Genomic DNA, 21898 nt, shown 5'->3' with positions numbered 1-21898 from the left:
TAATTGTATGTTACCAAGGTAACTAAATACTCTAGGTTTGTTACAAACCAAGATTTAGAGAAGAAAGGAATATAACACACTCTTTCTGCATATGTATGATAAACCATTAGCTCCATTAAGATAAAGATTTTTCAACATTCCAGAGTTGTGCAGGCTTCTCTGTGACTGTTCCGCATTCAAGTACAGCTGCTAATGTATCAAGAGCTATAGCATGCATCTGGCATCTGCAAACAAGCATCTTGATAGCTGTGGTTCCCCACAGGCTTCTTCTCTGTCAGCAACTTCAGACACCTTCAAGTGAAAGTAGCACACACTCTGTGTGTGTGTGTGTGTGTGTGTGTGTGTGTGTGTGTGTGTGTGTGTGTGTTTTCTGCCAAGAAGTGTATAATATAACTTTTGCACTTAAAGCTCTACCCAAGAAAGTTTCAGTGATCCACTGGGACACAGAGGACCCACCCAGTGTACTCTGCCAGCTGACTAATTTATGGTGATAGACCCATATCCCAGCATTCGTCTCTAGTGGATCCCACACAACATAAAAGAATTTGTGATGAAGTCCAGTCCATTGTCTCATCTAGCCTCAGGACTGGCTGACACAACAGGCCTCCACTTACCCTAGGGATCTCCTCTTTCAATGAGGGAATATTCTGTTCCTATGAACCTCCTGGCTTTCTCTGAGCTGTTGAAAATGGGGCAGCTCAATGGCCCCATGTCTTAATGTGTGACTCCATCTATGAAGTTGTTTGGCTTTGATATCCTGAAATAGCAGAAAAACAAGAGTTTTAACCAACGAAATTAAGTTTTGTGACATGACAGGAAACTGTGATCTTCTGCTGCCCATCACTAAGTAACCAGTACCTGCATTTCCACCTCCCAAGCTTAGTCAATCTGAGACTTAAGGGCTTAAATTTGGAACATTCTTGGAATACAGTGGAAGCCAAGGTTCTGACATTTCTTCTGGGTCATCTTATGATACACTTACATAAAACAAACCATTCAAAGGCATTTACCATGTTTGGCCATATACTTTCACTCTGTATTCCGTGCCTTTAAGTGTTAAATCAAAACTGTATTCCGTGCCTTTAAGTCTCCAATCAGGACTGTATTCCGTGCCTTTAAGTCTTCAATCAAGAATGTGTTGATGCCTTAAGATCAGGTGTTTTTCTTACTTGGCTACTTTGGTTAGATTGAATCACAGAGTTCGTGGCCTAATTTGGTTAGATTGATTCACACAGTTCGTGGCCTAATTGGTTAGATTAAATCACAGATTTCGTGGCCTAGGGGGCACCTTTAAGAACCCAATGCCACACCTTCTTTTCAGTCCCGTTTGAGCCGGCCGTCTGAACGGGGTGCCTCGTGTGCAGCTCCAGACGCTACAGCTGAGAAGCTGCTGAACAGACCACAGACAGAAGGCAGGCTCTCAGGAGGAAGTCTTTTATCAGACTTTCCTTGAGGAAAGTAGTTAGAAACAGGAGTGTTTTGAAATTAATCTGAAGTTCCCTGATGGATTTCTCACGTAAGGGTAAGGGCATTTCACTGAAATACTACTTTCTCCTTTAGAGTTTGACTGTAGTGAGGGATTCTTGAAGGGACACAGTCCCTGAATGTTCCTACTTCAAGTCCCTGAGTCCCTGATGGAATATGTTTGGGAGGTGGGAACAGGAACAGGTTCATTTGCCATAGCCATCACCCGGCCACATATTCCTACAATGTCATCAAACTTAATTCCATTGCTTGAAACTCTTTTTGTTAACTTCTGTTTCAGGAAATCCAAGCCAACGGGTCCACAAAATGAAGTCACAAGTGAAGACCCAGAGCAATCCAGCCACTCCAGCTCCAACGGCCCAGAGAAAGCCAGGGGCCTCATGGAAACAGACTCTTCCACCAGTGAAAGAGGAAGACCCTAGGGTAAGTGGAGATCTGTAGGTGTCAGCCAGCCCTGGGCCTAGGTGAGAGGTGGGCAGGGCTACACCACAAACTCTTTGTGTTTTGTGAGATCCACCAGAGAAGAATGCGGGGATATAGGTTTAGGCCAATAAAGAGCCCTGTGTAGCCAGCTGGGACAGTGCACTGGGTAGCTGGGTCCTCTGGATCCCAGTGGATCACTGAGCCTCTCTCCCAGTGAGTTTCCTGCATGGAAATCAAGTTCTAGGTTGTTGTATTTCAGTTAACAAGAATAGAACATAGTCTCTGGAGAGACCTCTCGTTTAATTCTGATAGGTCTGCCTTCATATGTTACTTGACCTTTTTCCCTTACTGCTTTTAATCTTCCTTTGCTTTGTGCATTTGCTGTTTTGACTATTATGTGATGGGAGGAGTTTCTTTTCTGACCCAATCTATTTGGAGTTCTGTAGGCTTCTTGTATGTTTATGGGCATGTCTTTCTTTAGGTTAGGGAAGTTTTCTTCTATGATTTCGTTGAAGATATTTGCTGGTCCTTTGAGTTGGGAGTCTTCACTGTCTTCTATATATTATCGTTAGGTTTGGTCTTCTCATTGTGTCCTGGATTTCCTGTATGTTTTGGGCCAGTATATTTTTCCATTTTACATTATCTTTGACAGTTGTGTCACTGATTTCTATGGAATCTTCTGCTCCTGAGATCTCTCTTCTATCTCTTGTATTCTGTTGGTTTTGCTTGTATCTACACCTCCTTGTCTCTTCCTTTGGCTCTCTATGTCCAGGGTTGTCTCCCTTTGTGCTTTCTTTATTGCTTCTATTTCCATTTTTAATTCCTTCACCTGTTTGATTGTATTTTCCTGGAATTCTTTCAGGAAGTTTTGTGATTCCTCTCTATAGGCTGCCACTTGTTTATTTATGTTTTCGTGCGTTTCTCTAAGGGAGTTCTTCATGTCTTTATTGAAGTCCCCCATCATCATTATCAAATGTGATTTAAAATCAAGATCTTGCTTTTCTGGTGTATTTGGATATTCAGTGTTTGCTTTGGTGGGAGAATTGGGCTCCGATGATGCCGTGTAGTCTTGGTTTCTGTTGCTTGGATTCCTGTGCTTTCCTCTCGCCATCAGGTTATCTCTGGTGTTACCTTGTTCTGCTATTTATCATAGTGGCTAGACCGTCCTATAGGCCTGTGTGTCAGGAGTGCTGTAGACCTGTTTTCCTGTTTTCTTTCAGCCAGTTATGGGAGCAGAGTGTTCTGTTTTCAGGTGTGTAGTCTTTCCTGTTTACTGGTCTACAGCTGTTCCTGTGGGCGTGTGTCCTGAGCCCACCAGGCAGGACACTTGGAGGAGAAAATTTGATCTTACCTCTAGACCTGGGATGAAATTGCTCATGGGGGGCTGCTTTTGAGCTCTCCGTGAGGGCTGCAACCAGAAGGGCCTGCCCCGCCTTTTTCCCAGGTCCCAGGTGCACCAGGGCCCCAGATGTAGTTAGGTGTTTTCCTCTGGAGTCAGAAATGTGGGCAGAGTGTAGTCTCTTCCAGCTTCCCCGGCGTGTCTGCCCTTCTGAAGGTTTAGCTCTCCCTCCCACAGGATTTGGGTGCAGGGTGCTGTTGACCAGTCCCTTCAGATTCCAGCGGTGTCTGGACCGAAGTGGACCTGCAGCTTGCGTGCCCCTATCTTCCAGTTCCCACAGGCTCTATACACTTTCCTCTTAGGCCAGGGATGTGGGCAGGGGTGGGCAGTATTGGTGATCTCTCCTGCTCTGCAGTGTCAGGAGAGCCCACTACTCTGGGCTGTGAGCTCTTGCTCCCATGGGGTTTGGGAGCAGGAATCTGTGGGATTTATTTACATTTCAAATGTTATCCCCTTTCCTGGTTTGCCCTCTGAAAACCCCCATCCCATCACCCTCCCCCTGCTTCTATGAGGGTGGTTACCCACCTACCCACTTATCCACCTACCAACCACCCACCTACCAACCCCTGTATTCCCGTACACTGGGGCATTGAGCTTCACAGGTCCAAGGGCCTCCCCTCCCACTGATGTCCTACAAGACCATCCTCTGCTACATATTCAACTGGAGCCATGGGTTCCTCCATTGTATTCTTGGTTTGGTGGTTCAATCCCTAGGAGCTCTAGGGGCAGGGGTGGGGGGTATGTTTAGTTAATATTGCTGTTCTTCCTGTGGCTTGTAAACCCCTTCAGCTCCTTCAGTCCTTCCCTCAACTCCTCCATTGGGGTCGCCAAGTTCAGCCTGATGGTTGGCTGCACGCATTCACATCTGTATTGGTCAGGCTCTGGCAGAGCCTCTCAGGAGACAGCTATATCACGTTCCCATCAGCAAAGCACTTCTTGGCATCAGCAATATTCTCTGTGTTTGCTGGCTGTATATGGGATGGATCCCCAGGTAGGGCAGGCTCTGGATGGCTTTTTCTTCTATTAGTTTAAGTGTACCTGGTTTTATGAGGAGGTCTTGATCCACTTGGTCTTAAGCTTTGTACAGGGCAATAAGAATGGGTCAATTTGCATTCTTCTACATGCTGAACTCTAGTTGAACCTGCACCATTTGTTGAAAATGCTACCTTTTTTCCATTGGATGGTTTTAGCACCTTTGTCAAAGTTCAAGTGACAATATGTGTGTGGGTTTATTTTGGAGTCTTTAATTCTATCCCATTGATCTACCTGCCTGTTTCTCTACCAATACCATACAGTTTTAATCACTATTACTCTATAAAACTGCTTGAGATCAGGGATGGGGATTCCTCCCGAAGTTCTTTTATTGTTGAGGATAGCTTTCACTATCCTGGGTTTTTTGTTATTCCAAATGAATTTGCAAATTGGTCTTTCTAACTCTATGAAGAATTAACTTGAAATTTTGATGGGGATTGCATTGAATCTGTAGCTTGCTTTTGGAAAAATGGCCATTTTTACACTATTAATCCGGCCAATCCATGAGCATCGGAGGTCTTCCCGTCTTCTGAGATCTTCAATTTCTTTCTTTAGAGATTTGAAGTTCATGTCATACAGATCTTTCACTTACTCAATTAGAGCCACATCGAGTTATTTTGTTATTTGCAACTATTGTGAAGGCTGTGGTTTCACTAATTTTTTTCTCAGCCTGTTTATCCTTGGAGTAGAGGAAGGCTACTGATTTATTCAAGACACTTTGGCTAAGTTGTTTATCAGGCTTAGTAGTTCTCTGGTGGAAGAACGTTTGAGGTCACTTAAGTATACTATTGTATCATCTGCACATAATGATATTTTGAGTTCTTGCTTTCCAATTTGAATCCCTTTGATCTCCATTTGTTGTCTGATTTCTCTGACTAGGACTTGAGTCCTATATTGAATAGGTAGGGAGAGAGTGGGGAGCCTTGTCTAGTCCCTGATTTTAGTGGGATCACTTCAAGTTTCTCTTCATTTAGTTAGATGTTGGCTACTGGTTTGCTGTATATTGCTTTTACTATGTTTAGGTATGGGCCTTGAATTCCTGATCTTTCCAAGTCGTTTAACATGAAGGTTTGTTGAATTTTGTCCAATGCTTCCTCAGCTTCTAATGAGATGATCATGTGTGGTTTTTTTTTTTTTCCTTTGAGTTTGTTTCTATACTGGATTACCATGCCTGAATTCCTGGGATTAAGCCTACTTGATCGTGATGGATGATTGTCTTGATGTGTTCTTGGATTTTGTTTGTGAGAATTTCACTGACTATTTTTGCATCAATATTCATAAAGGAAATTGGTCTGAGGTTCTCTTTCTTTTTCGCGTCTTTGTGTGGTTTAGGTATACCTATAATAATAGCATCATAGAAGGAATTCAGGAGTGTTCCTTCTGGTTTATTTTTTGTGGAATAGTTTTGGCAGTATTGATATTAGGCCTTCTACGAATGTCTAATAGAATTCTGCATAATCCCAACTGGTCCTGGGTTGTTTTGGTTGGGAGACTTTTAATGACTGCTTCTATTTCTTTATGGGACTGCTTAGATGGTTTATCTGATCCTGATTTAACTTTGGTACCTGGTATCTGTCTAGAAACTTTCCATTTCCTCCAGGTTTTCCAGTTTTGTAGAATATAGGCTTTTGTGGTAGGATCTGATGATTTAGAATAGGCACATACTGGGTTAAAATTTGGAAATGGGTAAGTGGATTCATCCCTCAATCAGGTGCATTGCCTAACCTCTGGATATGATCTCTATAGGTCCCATTTTCATGGTGCCAGGAGGTAGTGTCTATGGAATGAGTTCTCTGACATGAAGGGTACTTCTATCTTGGAGATAGTTATATAAATGTCTGGGGGTTCCTAAGATCTGGGGCCCTGTTACATTTGTCACACTGATCCATGCTCCTGACCATATCAGAGGTATCAGAGGGCCAGACAAAGGAACTGCTCCCCCTGCATCTGAAGCAGACTGAGAAAAAGCTCAGCTCCTCTTTGGCAGGATTGGTCTGATGGCATATACAGGGTTTCCAGTGTTTCCCCATACATCTCCCAATTATGCTTCTCTCTCCCAGGTTCAAAGAGACAACCAGGTGGAGTTCCAACCCGTGCTTTAGTGAATGTTGTCCTTGGAGAGAACATCAAGGGGTCTTTGAGCCTTGAGGGGGGATTGAGGGTGGAGAGGTCCCTGGATCCCGTTTTGGCTCATAGATCTCTTTTGCTCCTCACAGGTGAAATGCAGAGACTGTGGAGCCTTTGGCCACATTGCAAGAAACAGAAGGTGTCCCATTAAGCGGGGCCTTTTCCTCCTAGTTGCACAGCCTCTGGGAGCCAAGAAGGAGAAAGAGAACATGGATCCTTGCAGGCCTAAGGGTCTACAGAAACTCAGTCAAGCTGCCAGACAGAGGTAAGTGATGGGAATGGATCTGGCAGAAGGGAAGGCTCCAGGTAGGACGGAGCTCATGGGGATACCATGTCTTATCTCCCAGTCTCCAAACAGAAAGGGCCAGAGAGCTAGTAAATGGTCTTCTCACAGGAGAGGGAGAGAGAGAGAGAGGGAAGGAGAAGGGAGGGAGGGAGTATTTGAGACTAAAGACTAAAGTCTTCCCACCATATTGTTTGTCCCACAGGTGTGATGAGCAGCAGAGAAAGACAACCTTCCAGAAATTTCCAACAGAGCTGCAATGGAGTAACCAGCAGGGCACCTTGGCTGTAAGTACAAATACATACCCTGTCCCTGAAAGTCCCTTCCTCTCTGCTCTGCCGCTTGCACCTTCTTCTGCATGGTCTATTTGCTCACCCAGTGTCCTCTGTACACACCAGGCTTCACAAACCCTCTCTGGCAGCAACGATTCATTTGTTCATTTTCATAGTTCAGATGGACTTGGGTTTGGAGGAGTGAGTGAACCTCTGCTTTAGGTCTCCTTTATAGGTCAGCTTACCTGGATGATAGGCAGTTTCCTCCTTGTTTACCCATGTAGGTCTCCAGGTCTTCGCTCCTTCTGAGGTCAGATTAAAAACATGGCCTGTTCTCCAAGCTTTCTGGTGACCTGTGCATATGGCCACAGGCTTTGCTGGTGCCATTTTGAACTGACTTTGTCTGCTCTTTCTATAAAACTAGACTTATGCTAGAGAAGTCTAAGCAGCATGAACACATCCATTTACACCTTCCCAATCTGTTGCCTACATCACTGACCTCAAAGACCATTGTGAGAAACAGATTCAAGGCAAGCAAATGCCTCTTGCCCTGCTTCATATCCCAAGGGAAATTATTAGAATTTTCAAAACTATGCTGTCAATTACATGGTAATTTGATTCTAACTGTTCTTCTAGGACCACAGAAGGATCATGGACATCTTCCTAGCTGTCTCTATGATTATCCATATGTCAATATTTCCCTTCATGTACCTCTTGTCCAAAGACAACACACACACACACACACACAAACACACACACACAGACAGAGATGAGGGGAGGAGACAGAGAGAGAGAGCGAGAGAGAGAGAGAGAGAGAGAGAGAGGGAGAGAGAGAGAGAGCAAGAGAGAGAGAGAGAGAGAGAGAGAGAGAGAGAGAGAGCGAGAGAGAGAGCGAGAGAGAGAGAGAGAGAGAGAGAGAGAGAGAGAGAGAGAGAGAGGGAGAGAGAGAGAGATTTGGATTATCAGAATAAGGTTCACTTAAACTTTGTAGGGAGACTGAAACTCTCTCCCTTCCACTTTCCAACCCACCATGCTGCAAGTTTTGGATAGCTAATGTGGGTCACCACAGCCTGATGATTTCACAGCAGACTGAGCTGCTCATGCCACCATAAATCCCATGAGCTCCTGGTGTTTTGAAAGCCTTGACTGTCCTTCCATGCTGACAGTGCCCAGCTCATCTTACCATATCTCTATCTTTTCTACAGCAACCACAGATGTCAATCATTCCTGGCTACAGGAAGATATCTGAGCCACCAGTTGAAATGGCTCTTGGGAAGCAGACGTGCCCTGAGAAGCCTGCCCTGCAAAGCTTGGACAGCCCCTTCATCGTACATTCCAGACAGAAGGAAGGTCACAACATGACTGTCCCCAGTGTTGCCAAGCCAGTGTTCAGCCAGGATGGCAGAAAAACAGCCTCAGAAAACCTACTGGATCAAAAGCTACAGGATATCTCGCATCAACACCCTGTTGCCGTCCCCAAAAGGAAAGCAATTAGTGAACTGTTTCACAAAGAGTCAAAGACCCAGGGTCCCAGTAAGAAAATGCAACCTAGCAAGCATCCTGTCATCCACCAAGATAGACAGAACCCAAAACTCAGCTTCTGGGCCCCAGATGAGGAAATGTCCCAGTGCTCCACACAACCTAGCCAGAATCCCCTGAAGAAACAAAGAATAGACTCTACCAATGCACCAGAGGAGAGCCATGCAAGGACTGCTTCCAAGAGCACCCTGGACAGTCTGTCTTATCCCATTGCCAACACACTTGAACTAAAAGATGCAGCTGAAATGAGCAAGAAAATAACAGTCCAGGTGCCCAGCACTGACCAACAACAGCTACATGGCAGGGCTGCTCTGGTCTCAACCAGACCCTGTATTGAGTCTGGCCAAGCCCTCAGAATGATCTTTACCAAACACAGCCATAATTTCTGGAGCTCCAGGTTCCTGACAGTGCCCGCACCACTTCCCATTGAGAAGCAAACGCCTCAGATCGAGAGCCCTGCCTTCCCTGAGGAAGGGGAGGCAGCAGGATCCCAGGTCAAACTGAGTGTCCTCTATGAGGACCTTCAGGTCTCCTCCTCCTCAGAGGACAGTGATGGAGAATAACCTGTCACCTGAAGAACAGATGCCACCTCCCTGCTCAGACTTGCCAGATTCTTTCAAATTGATTGTCCCCCACCTTAACCAAGTAGCTGACATGACTGTATCCTATTAATTTGCTTCCAAATGAGCGCCCTCTACGGTGGGTGGGACCACATTCCTTTCCTCTCTTTGCCACTAGCCTCACCTCAGCATGATCTCTGGACTCTGAGGTGAGCCTCTGAGAATCACTCTGAAGAAAAGTCACCATTCTCTCCACACTTGTCATCAGTGACCTCTAGTATGTCCTTTCAGCTACTTCAGTGTTCAAAACTATCTGCCAGTTATCCTATTGTATGAGATTTTCTACTTTCACCAATAAAGTTGCCCTAGAAATTATGTCTGTGCATTCGTGTTCTTCTGACAAGTGCATGAGGTTTCTCATACTCCCTATGGCCCAATAGCAATCCACAAACCCAAATGGTGCTCAACCTACTGCATCAGGTTCACCATGTTGACACTTAGGCCTTTTGACACTGTGCACAGGTATCTCCCACCTGTGATCTTAAGACCCTTGAGAGACAGGACAGTCTGTTCTCTCCTTAGACCTCTGCTGTGTTACTGAAGGCTTTGGCTTTGTTGACTCCCAGAAACCAGGTAACACATACCGTAAGGTATGAAGTCCTGGTGACTCAAGCTCAGGGTAACCTGGTGTGGGACCCTGGCAGTTTCCCCTAGGTTTGCCCTTCTCCCATTGAAACAAGAGGATGCTCAACAACACACAGTAACAGCAGGGCTGGAAGTCACATAGCTCATGTTGGCCATATGGTAGACCAAGGCCAGAGGATTGCCTCCATTTCAGGGTTCAGTTAGCTACTTGCTGGGCTGTTAGACAAACATTTCTCTAATATGATACAATTCACTGAACCTCACATGTCGTCTTAAACTTGTTATCCATCCCTGAGTTCAGGACATTGCAAATTTTCTACATGTGGCTTTTGCATTAAGTGTGTTCATGACAATGCCCACAGAAGTGCCTGTATTTTTCTGTGATTATGTGTTTGAGACAGGGTCTCCCAGTCACTAGAGGTTCAACAACTTTGCTATCTCTGCTGGCTAACAAGCTTCACTGGCTTGCATCTCTCCAGCCTACTAGCCTGCCAGAGTGCTGACACAGCTACATCTATAGCTTTCTGTGGATGTTGTCGTCCCCAACCAGCAGCAGCTCAGGTAACTCTGTTTGGGTATCCCATGTGGGATCCTCCCTGGTTCCATATAGGTACCACATGGAATGAAACTCTTTTGACTCAGGCCTAGATGTAATCATCCCTTTTATTTCATTGGATGAAGTGATGAGATGAGAGCCACACCCAAGCTTTATGGATACAATGATTAGGCTGAGCCCAGAAGGTTGTTTTCTCGGATCTAACTCTCCCTAGGACTAGGCCTAAACACTTCTAGCCTTCATACAATCAAATCCTCCGCAAATCCAGACCTTGAAGTCTTCAGCTTCCAACCTCCATCTGCTAACTGAGGCCTAGAATGTTTCAGCCTTGTGACTTACTGTGGAATATGCTGACCCTTTCTAGCCTGTTCTCTCTCCAACCTATCCCGGTAAAACTGCTGTGCACACCACCACACCTTCATTCCTCTCCCTGTGCTTCTCTTAAGTAGTCTCTCTTTCCTGTTCTCTTCTCATGAGAGTTGGGTCTGTAGCATCTCTGACTCATTCTATCAAATATTTCTCTGATTGAATACTTTGCCTCTCAAACATGGCAGCTTTCAAACATGGCTGCTTTCAAACATGGCTGCTTTCAAACATGGCTGCTTTCAAATATGGCTGCGTTCAAATATGGCTGCTTTCAAACATGGCTGCTTTCAAATATGGCTGCTTTCAAACGTAGCTACTTCCTTCTTCGAAATAACCTTACTTTCTTTGCTGTAGGTTAACGGTGTGTACTACGGGTGTGTCTGTAGACTGGCCAGGTCCTATTGTGATCAAGAGTGTCTGCATTCCACTCAGAGCACATAGGCCTAGAAGGTCTTTTGGATGTGATCCTTTTTCACAGCAGCCATGTTGCTAGATTAAAATTCCTCTACACCTAGGTTATCCTGATCTAAGCCCTGGCAGGTCCCCTAAATCTTTCACTGGAGCTGAAGAAGGTTCAACAACAGGGATTGACAACAGTGCCAGTGTTCACATATGAGATACCAGCAGTACAGTAGACAAAGGCCTGAGGATTGCATTCATTTCAGAACTCAAGGGGCTTCTTAGTGAGTTTCCAATCAACTTTGGCTCCAAGGTGAAACAATTCACTGTCCTACACTTCAGCTTAATCTCAGCTTTCACCTATGATTCCAGAACTGTGAAACCTTCTAGTAGTTTCTATAGCATGGGTTTTGCAATATATTTATCCTTGTCAACACCCACTGAAGAATCCTGAACATGCAAGGCTTTGGTGACTGCATCAAATGCTGAGTTCATCTTCTCTCTTTTTCTGGCCTTTTGTTCTTTCCTGTTTCTCTCTTCATGGCCACGTGTATATGTGTGTTGCAAATCATGTGAGAATGAAGGAACATCCATGAGCCTCTGAGGCTTTCCTTGCAATATATTGCCCCTCAGCTAGGGGGTCACTGGAAGGACAGACAGTTTGGGTGTCAGCTCTGAATTAAGTAAAACAGAACACTTTTAGAGCCTTTGCCTGGGCTTCCCATAACCACTCACTAGTCACCAAAGTAGGCCAATCAGTGTACCCAAGGTGACCAGCACCTCACTCAAGGGCCCCTGTAATCACTGACATATGTAACCCTTCCCTTTCATACCTGACTCATGTTTCTCTAGAATGAAATATATTGTTCTGTATAGATAAATCCTCTTAGTATCTTCCTTCGGTGCCAAGGAAACTCAAAGCCAATATTTACCAGGTTGCAGAAATTGCTTAGTCAGCTTCTGTGACAGCTAGTCTCCAATGAAGATGGAGAATCAACACACGCCTCTTCTGGGACTCCATCTGGGTGAGAAGTGTGTGTGCTGATACACACAAACAGATGTTGAAACATCTGCATTCTAATGGCTTCTGCTGACATATTTCTCATATACTTTTCCTTTAATTGTATGTTACCAAGGTAACTAAATACCCTAGGTTTGTTACAAAGCAAGATTTAGAGAAGGAAGGAGTATAACACAGACTCTTTCCCATATGTCTGATAAACCATCAGCTCCATTAAGATAAAGATTATTGCAATATTCCAGAGACATCCAGGCTTCTCTGTGACTGTTCCGCATTCAAGTACAGCTGGTAATGTATCAAGAGTTCTAGTATGCATCTGTCATCTGAAAATAAGCATCTTGATAGCTGTGGCTCCCCACAGGCTTCTTCTCTTTCAGCAATTTCAGACACCTTTTCAGACACCTTTAAGTGGAAGAAGCACACACTCTGTGTGTGTGTGTGTGTGTGTGTGTGTGTGTGTGTGTGTGTGTTTCGTTTTCCACCAAGAACTATATAATATAACTTTTGCACTTAAAGCTCTCCCTGAGAAATGTTCAGTGATCCACTGGGACACAGAGGACCCACCCAGGGTACTCTGCCAGCTGACTAATTTATGGTCATAGACCCAAATCTCAGCATTCTTCTCTGGTGGATCCCACACATCATAAAGAATTTGTGATGAAGTCCAGTCCATTGTCTCATCTAGCCTCAGGACTGGCTGACACAACAGGCCTCCACTTACCCTAGGGTTCTCTCCTCTTTCAATGAGGGAATATTCTGTTCCAATGAGCCTTTGGCTTTCTCTGAGCTGATGGAAACGGGGCAGCTCAATGGCCCCAGGTCTTAATGTGGGACTCCATCTATGAAGTCGTTTGGCTTTGATATCCTGAAATAGCAGAAAAACAAGAGTTTTAACCAACGAAATTAAGTTTTGTGACATGACAGGAAACTGTGATCTTCTGCTGCCCATCACTAAGTAACCAGTACCTGCATTTCCACCTCCCAAGCTTAGTCAATCTGAGACTTAAGGGCTTAAATTTGGAACATTCTTGGAATACAGTGGAAGCCAAGGTTCTGACATTTCTTCTGGGTCATCTTATGATACACTTACATAAAACAAACCATTCAAAGGCATTTACCATGTTTGGCCATATACTTTCACTCTGTATTCCGTGCCTTTAAGTGTTAAATCAAAACTGTATTCCGTGCCTTTAAGTCTCCAATCAGGACTGTATTCCGTGCCTTTAAGTCTTCAATCAAGAATGTGTTGATGCCTTAAGATCAGGTGTTTTTCTTACTTGGCTACTTTGGTTAGATTGAATCACAGAGTTCGTGGCCTAATTTGGTTAGATTGATTCACACAGTTCGTGGCCTAATTGGTTAGATTAAATCACAGATTTCGTGGCCTAGGGGGCACCTTTAAGAACCCAATGCCACACCTTCTTTTCAGTCCCCTTTGAGCCGGCCGTCTGAACGGGGTGCCTCGTGTGCAGCTCCAGACGCTACAGCTGAGAAGCTGCTGAACAGACCACAGACAGAAGGCAGGCTCTCAGGAGGAAGTCTTTTACCAGACTTTCCTTGAGGAAAGTAGTTAGAAACAGGAGTGTTTTGAAATTAATCTGAAGTTCCGTGATGGATTTCTCACGTAAGGGTAAGGGCATTTCACTGAAATACTACTTTCTCCTTTAGAGTTTGACTGTAGTGAGGGATTCTTGAAGGGAAACATTCCCTGAATGTTCCTACTTCAAGTCCCTGAGTCCCTGATGGAATACGCTTGGGAGGTGGGAACAGGAAGAGGTTCATTTGCCATAGCCATCACCCGGCCACATATTCCTACAATGTCATCAAACTTAATTCCATTGCTTGAAACTCTTTTTGTTAACTTCTGTTTCAGGAAATCCAAGCCAACGGGTCCACAAAATGAAGTCACAAGTGAAGACCCAGAGCAATCCAGCCACTCCAGCTCCAACGGCCCAGAGAAAGCCAGGGGCCTCATGGAAACAGACTCTTCCACCAGTGAAAGAGGAAGACCCTAGGGTAAGTGGAGATCTGTAGGTGTCAGCCAGCCCTGGGCCTAGGTGAGAGGTGGGCAGGGCTACACCACAAACTCTTTGTGTTTTGTGAGATCCACCAGAGAAGAATGCCCGGATATAGGTTTAGGCCAATAAAGAGCCCTGTGTAGCCAGCTGGGACAGTGCACTGGGTAGCTGGGTCCTCTGGATCCCAGTGGATCACTGAGCCTCTCTCCCAGTGAGTTTCCTGCATGGAAATCAAGTTCTAGGTTGTTGTATTTCAGTTAACAAGAATAGAACATAGTCTCTGGAGAGACCTCTCGTTTAATTCTGATAGGTCTGCCTTTATACGTTACTTGACCTTTTTCCCTTACTGCTTTTAATCTTCCTTTGCTTTGTGCATTTGCTGTTTTGACTATTATGTGATGGGAGGAGTTTCTTTTCTGATCCAATCTATTTGGAGTTCTGTAGGCTTCTTGTATGTTTATGGGCATGTCTTTCTTTAGGTTAGGGAAGTTTTCTTCTATGATTTTGTTGAAGATATTTGCTGGTCCTTTGAGTTGGGAGTCTTCACTCTCTTCTATATATTATCGTTAGGTTTGGTCTTCTCATTGTGTCCTGGATTTCCTGTATGTTTTGGGCCAGTATATTTTTCCATTTTACATTATCTTTGACAGTTGTGTCACTGATTTCTATGGAATCTTCTGCTCCTGAGGTCTCTCTTCTATCTCTTGTATTCTGTTGGTTTTGCTTGTATCTACACCTCCTTGTCTCTTCCTTTGGCTCTCTATGTCCAGGGTTGTCTCCCTTTGTGCTTTCTTTATTGCTTCTATTTCCATTTTTAATTCCTTCACCTGTTTGATTGTATTTTCCTGGAATTCTTTCAGGAAGTTTTGTGATTCCTCTCTATAGGCTGCTACTTGTTTATTTATGTTTTCGTGCGTTTCTCTAAGGGAGTTCTTCATGTCTTTATTGAAGTCCCCCATCATCATTATCAAATGTGATTTAAAATCAAGATCTTGCTTTTCTGGTGTATTTGGATATTCAGTGTTTGCTTTGGTGGGAGAATTGGGCTCCGATGATGCCGTGTAGTCTTGGTTTCTGTTGCTTGGATTCCTGTGCTTTCCTCTCGCCATCAGGTTATCTCTGGTGTTACCTTGTTCTGCTGTTTATCATAGTGGCTAGACCGTCCTATAGGCCTGTGTGTCAGGAGTGCTGTAGACCTGTTTTCCTGTTTTCTTTCAGCCAGTTATGGGAGCAGAGTGTTCTGTTTTCAGGTGTGTAGTCTTTCCTGTTTACTGGTCTTCAGCTGTTCCTGTGGGCGTGTGTCCTGAGCCCACCAGGCAGGACACTTGGAGGAGAAAATTTGATCTTACCTCTAGACCTGGGATGAAATTGCTCATGGGGGGCTGCTTTTGAGCTCTCCGTGAGGGCTGCAACCAGAAGGGCCTGCCCCGCCTTTTTCCCAGGTCCCAGGTGCACAAGGGCCCCAGATGTAGTTAGGTGTTTTCCTCTGGAGTCAGAAATGTGGGCAGAGTGTAGTCTCTTCCAGCTTCCCCCATGTCTTCAGTGTCTGCCCTTCTGAAGGTTTAGCTCTCCCTCCCACAGGATTTGGGTGCAGGGCGCTGTTGACCAGTCCCTTCAGATTCCAGCGGTGTCTGGACCGAAGTGGACCTGCAGCTTGCGTGCCCCTATCTTCCAGTTCCCACAGGCTCTATACACTTTCCTCTTAGGCCAGGGATATGGGCAGGGGTGGGCAGTATTGGTGATCTCTCCTGCTCTGCAGTGTCAGGAGAGCCCACTACTCTGGGCTGTGAGCTCTTGCTCCCATGGGGTTTGGGAGCAGGAATCTGTGGGATTTATTTACATTTCAAATGTTATTCCCTTTCCTGGTTTGCCCTCTGAAAACCCCCATCCCATCACCCTCCCCCTGCTTCTATGAGGGTGGTTACCCACCTACCCACTTATCCACCTACCAACCACCCACCTACCAACCCCTGTATTCCCGTACACTGGGGCATTGAGCTTCACAGGTCCAAGGGCCTCCCCTCCCACTGATGTCCTACAAGACCATCCTCTCCTACATATTCAACTGGAGCCCTGGGTTCCTCCATTGTACTCTTGGGTTGGTGGTTCAATCCCTAGGAGCTCTAGGGGCAGGGGTGGGGGGTATGTTTAGTTAATATTGCTGTTCTTCCTGTGGCTTGTAAACCCCTTCAGCTCCTTCAGTCCTTCCCTCAACTCCTCCATTGGGGTCGCCAAGTTCAGCCTGATGGTTGGCTGCACGCATTCACATCTGTATTGGTCAGGCTCTGGCAGAGCCTCTCAGGAGACAGCTATATCACGTTCCCATCAGCAAAGCACTTCTTGGCATCAGCAATATTCTCTGTGTTTGCTGGCTGTATATGGGATGGATCCCCAGGTAGGGCAGGCTCTGGATGGCTTTTTCTTCTATTAGTTTAAGTGTACCTGGTTTTATGAGGAGGTCTTGATCCACTTGGTCTTAAGCTTTGTACAGGGCAATAAGAATGGGTCAATTTGCATTCTTCTACATGCTGAACTCTAGTTGAACCTGCACCATTTGTTGAAAATGCTACCTTTTTTCCATTGGATGGTTTTAGCACCTTTGTCAAAGTTCAAGTGACAATATGTGTGTGGGTTTATTTTGGAGTCTTTAATTCTATCCCATTGATCTACCTGCCTGTTTCTCTACCAATACCATACAGTTTTAATCACTATTACTCTATAAAACTGCTTGAGATCAGGGATGGGGATTCCTCCCGAAGTTCTTTTATTGTTGAGGATAGCTTTCACTATCCTGGGTTTTTTGTTATTCCAAATGAATTTGCAAATTGGTCTTTCTAACTCTATGAAGAATTAACTTGAAATTTTGATGGGGATTGCATTGAATCTGTAGCTTGCTTTTGGAAAAATGGCCATTTTTACACTATTAATCCGGCCAATCCATGAGCATCGGAGGTCTTCCCGTCTTCTGAGATCTTCAATTTCTTTCTTTAGAGATTTGAAGTTCATGTCATACAGATCTTTCACTTACTCAATTAGAGCCACATCGAGTTATTTTGTTATTTGCAACTATTGTGAAGGCTGTGGTTTCACTAATTTTTTTCTCAGCCTGTTTATCCTTGGAGTAGAGGAAGGCTACTGATTTATTCAAGACACTTTGGCTAAGTTGTTTATCAGGCTTAGTAGTTCTCTGGTGGAAGAACGTTTGAGGTCACTTAAGTATACTATTGTATCATCTGCACATAATGATATTTTGAGTTCTTGCTTTCCAATTTGAATCCCTTTGATCTCCATTTGTTGTCTGATTTCTCTGACTAGGACTTGAGTCCTATATTGAATAGGTAGGGAGAGAGTGGGGAGCCTTGTCTAGTCCCTGATTTTAGTGGGATCACTTCAAGTTTCTCTTCATTTAGTTAGATGTTGGCTACTGGTTTGCTGTATATTGCTTTTACTATGTTTAGGTATGGGCCTTGAATTCCTGATCTTTCCAAGTCGTTTAACATGAAGGTTTGTTGAATTTTGTCCAATGCTTCCTCAGCTTCTAATGAGATGATCATGTGTGGTTTTTTTTTTTTCCCTTTGAGTTTGTTTCTATACTGGATTACCATGCCTGAATTCCTGGGATTAAGCCTACTTGATCGTGATGGATGATTGTCTTGATGTGTTCTTGGATTTTGTTTGTGAGAATTTCACTGACTATTTTTGCATCAATATTCATAAAGGAAATTGGTCTGAGGTTCTCTTTCTTTTTCGCGTCTTTGTGTGGTTTAGGTATACCTATAATAATAGCTTCATAGAAGGAATTCAGGAGTGTTCCTTCTGGTTTATTTTTTGTGGAATAGTTTTGGCAGTATTGATATTAGGCCTTCTACGAATGTCTAATAGAATTCTGCATAATCCCAACTGGTCCTGGGTTGTTTTGGTTGGGAGACTTTTAATGACTGCTTCTATTTCTTTATGGGACTGCTTAGATGGTTTATCTGATCCTGATTTAACTTTGGTACCTGGTATCTGTCTAGAAACTTTCCATTTCCTCCAGGTTTTCCAGTTTTGTAGAATATAGGCTTTTGTGGTAGGATCTGATGATTTAGAATAGGCACATACTGGGTTAAAATTTGGAAATGGGTAAGTGGATTCATCCCTCAATCAGGTGCATTGCCTAACCTCTGGATATGATCTCTATAGGTCCCATTTTCATGGTGCCAGGAGGTAGTGTCTATGGAATGAGTTCTCTGACATGAAGGGTACTTCTATCTTGGAGATAGTTATATAAATGTCTGGGGGTTCCTAAGATCTGGGGCCCTGTTACATTTGTCACACTGATCCATGCTCCTGACCATATCAGAGGTATCAGAGGGCCAGACAAAGGAACTGCTCCCCCTGCATCTGAAGCAGACTGAGAAAAAGCTCAGCTCCTCTTTGGCAGGATTGGTCTGATGGCATATACAGGGTTTCCAGTGTTTCCCCATACATCTCCCAATTATGCTTCTCTCTCCCAGGTTCAAAGAGACAACCAGGTGGAGTTCCAACCCGTGCTTTAGTGAATGTTGTCCTTGGAGAGAACATCAAGGGGTCTTTGAGCCTTGAGGGGGGATTGAGGGTGGAGAGGTCCCTGGATCCCGTTTTGGCTCATAGATCTCTTTTGCTCCTCACAGGTGAAATGCAGAGACTGTGGAGCCTTTGGCCACATTGCAAGAAACAGAAGGTGTCCCATTAAGCGGGGCCTTTTCCTCCTAGTTGCACAGCCTCTGGGAGCCAAGAAGGAGAAAGAGAACATGGATCCTTGCAGGCCTAAGGGTCTACAGAAACTCAGTCAAGCTGCCAGACAGAGGTAAGTGATGGGAATGGATCTGGCAGAAGGGAAGGCTCCAGGTAGGACGGAGCTCATGGGGATATCATGTCTTATCTCCCAGTCTCCAAACAGAAAGGGCCAGAGAGCTAGTAAATGGTCTTCTCACAGGAGAGGGAGAGAGAGAGAGAGGGAAGGAGAAGGGAGGGAGGGAGTATTTGAGACTAAAGACTAAAGTCTTCCCACCATATTGTTTGTCCCACAGGTGTGATGAGCAGCAGAGAAAGACAACCTTCCAGAAATTTCCAACAGAGCTGCAATGGAGTAACCAGCAGGGCACCTTGGCTGTAAGTACAAATACATACCCTGTCCCTGAAAGTCCCTTCCTCTCTGCTCTGCCGCTTGCACCTTCTTCTGCATGGTCTATTTGCTCACCCAGTGTCCTCTGTACACACCAGGCTTCACAAACCCTCTCTGGCAGCAACGATTCATTTGTTCATTTTCATAGTTCAGATGGACTTGGGTTTGGAGGAGTGAGTGAACCTCTGCTTTAGGTCTCCTTTATAGGTCAGCTTACCTGGATGATAGGCAGTTTCCTCCTTGTTTACCCATGTAGGTCTCCAGGTCTTCGCTCCTTCTGAGGTCAGATTAAAAACATGGCCTGTTCTCCAAGCTTTCTGGTGACCTGTGCATATGGCCACAGGCTTTGCTGGTGCCATTTTGAACTGACTTTGTCTGCTCTTTCTATAAAACTAGACTTATGCTAGAGAAGTCTAAGCAGCATGAACACATCCATTTACACCTTCCCAATCTGTTGCCTACATCACTGACCTCAAAGACCATTGTGAGAAACAGATTCAAGGCAAGCAAATGCCTCTTGCCCTGCTTCATATCCCAAGGGAAATTATTAGAATTTTCAAAACTATGCTGTCAATTACATGGTAATTTGATTCTAACTGTTCTTCTAGGACCACAGAAGGATCATGGACATCTTCCTAGCTGTCTCTATGATTATCCATATGTCAATATTTCCCTTCATGTACCTCTTGTCCAAAGACAACACACACACACACACACACAAACACACACACACAGACAGAGATGAGGGGAGGAGACAGAGAGAGAGAGCGAGAGAGAGAGAGAGAGAGAGAGAGAGAGAGAGAGAGAGAGAGGGAGAGAGAGAGAGCAAGAGAGAGAGAGAGAGGGAGAGAGAGAGAGCAAGAGAGAGAGCGAGAGAGAGAGAGAGAGAGAGAGAGAGAGAGAGAGAGAGGGAGAGAGAGAGAGATTTGGATTATCAGAATAAGGTTCACTTAAACTTTGTAGGGAGACTGAAACTCTCTCCCTTCCACTTTCCAACCCACCATGCTGCAAGTTTTGGATAGCTAATGTGGGTCACCACAGCCTGATGATTTCACAGCAGACTGAGCTGCTCATGCCACCATAAATCCCATGAGCTCCTGGTGTTTTGAAAGCCTTGACTGTCCTTCCATGCTGACAGTGCCCAGCTCATCTTACCATATCTCTATCTTTTCTACAGCAACCACAGATGTCAATCATTCCTGGCTACAGGAAGATATCTGAGCCACCAGTTGAAATGGCTCTTGGGAAGCAGACGTGCCCTGAGAAGCCTGCCCTGCAAAGCTTGGACAGCCCCTTCATCGTACATTCCAGACAGAAGGAAGGTCACAACATGACTGTCCCCAGTGTTGCCAAGCCAGTGTTCAGCCAGGATGGCAGAAAAACAGCCTCAGAAAACCTACTGGATCAAAAGCTACAGGATATCTCGCATCAACACCCTGTTGCCGTCCCCAAAAGGAAAGCAATTAGTGAACTGTTTCACAAAGAGTCAAAGACCCAGGGTCCCAGTAAGAAAATGCAACCTAGCAAGCATCCTGTCATCCACCAAGATAGACAGAACCCAAAACTCAGCTTCTGGGCCCCAGATGAGGAAATGTCCCAGTGCTCCACACAACCTAGCCAGAATCCCCTGAAGAAACAAAGAATAGACTCTACCAATGCACCAGAGGAGAGCCATGCAAGGACTGCTTCCAAGAGCACCCTGGACAGTCTGTCTTATCCCATTGCCAACACACTTGAACTAAAAGATGCAGCTGAAATGAGCAAGAAAATAACAGTCCAGGTGCCCAGCACTGACCAACAACAGCTACATGGCAGGGCTGCTCTGGTCTCAACCAGACCCTGTATTGAGTCTGGCCAAGCCCTCAGAATGATCTTTACCAAACACAGCCATAATTTCTGGAGCTCCAGGTTCCTGACAGTGCCCGCACCACTTCCCATTGAGAAGCAAACGCCTCAGATCGAGAGCCCTGCCTTCCCTGAGGAAGGGGAGGCAGCAGGATCCCAGGTCAAACTGAGTGTCCTCTATGAGGACCTTCAGGTCTCCTCCTCCTCAGAGGACAGTGATGGAGAATAACCTGTCACCTGAAGAACAGATGCCACCTCCCTGCTCAGACTTGCCAGATTCTTTCAAATTGATTGTCCCCCACCTTAACCAAGTAGCTGACATGACTGTATCCTATTAATTTGCTTCCAAATGAGCGCCCTCTAAGGTGGGTGGGACCACATTCCTTTCCTCTCTTTGCCACTAGCCTCACCTCAGCATGATCTCTGGACTCTGAGGTGAGCCTCTGAGAATCACTCTGAAGAAAAGTCACCATTCTCTCCACACTTGTCATCAGTGACCTCTAGTATGTCCTTTCAGCTACTTCAGTGTTCAAAACTATCTGCCAGTTATCCTATTGTATGAGATTTTCTACTTTCACCAATAAAGTTGCCCTAGAAATTATGTCTGTGCATTCGTGTTCTTCTGACAAGTGCATGAGGTTTCTCATACTCCCTATGGCCCAATAGCAATCCACAAACCCAAATGGTGCACAACCTACTGCATCAGGTTCACCATGTTGACACTTAGGCCTTTTGACACTGTGCACAGGTATCTCCCACCTGTGATCTTAAGACCCTTGAGA

The 21898-nt window shown here is 45.0% G+C and overlaps 3 protein-coding genes across 2 annotated transcripts; 2 read left to right on the top strand and 1 right to left on the bottom strand.

Moving 5' to 3' along the window:
- Positions 1-21898, bottom strand: part of Erich1 (glutamate-rich 1) — a gene marked incomplete at its 5' end in the record, with an annotated part of 52793804 nt that overhangs the window by 5453188 nt on the left and 47318718 nt on the right.
- Fam90a1l2 (family with sequence similarity 90, member A1 like 2) lies at positions 1320-9494 on the top strand. Its single transcript, XM_087589553.1, has 5 exons — positions 1320-1522; positions 1766-1908; positions 6556-6731; positions 6955-7036; positions 8227-9494. Exons 1-5 carry the CDS (start codon positions 1504-1506, stop codon positions 9121-9123), a joined length of 1317 nt encoding a protein of 438 aa, XP_087445679.1. The 5' UTR covers positions 1320-1503; the 3' UTR covers positions 9124-9494.
- Positions 14007-21710, top strand: LOC148000625 (protein FAM90A11-like). The gene is made up of 4 exons (XM_087589552.1): positions 14007-14123; positions 18778-18953; positions 19177-19258; positions 20449-21710. The coding sequence occupies exons 1-4, from the start codon at positions 14007-14009 to the stop codon at positions 21343-21345; spliced, it is 1272 nt and encodes a 423-aa protein (XP_087445678.1). The 3' UTR covers positions 21346-21710.

This window comes from Rattus norvegicus, chromosome 16, assembly GCF_021556685.1.
Source record: "Rattus norvegicus strain SHRSP/BbbUtx chromosome 16, alternate assembly SHRSP_T2T, whole genome shotgun sequence".
In the NCBI taxonomy this organism is placed as follows: Eukaryota; Metazoa; Chordata; class Mammalia; order Rodentia; family Muridae; genus Rattus; species Rattus norvegicus.
This window is presented reverse-complemented; position numbering and strand designations above follow the sequence as displayed.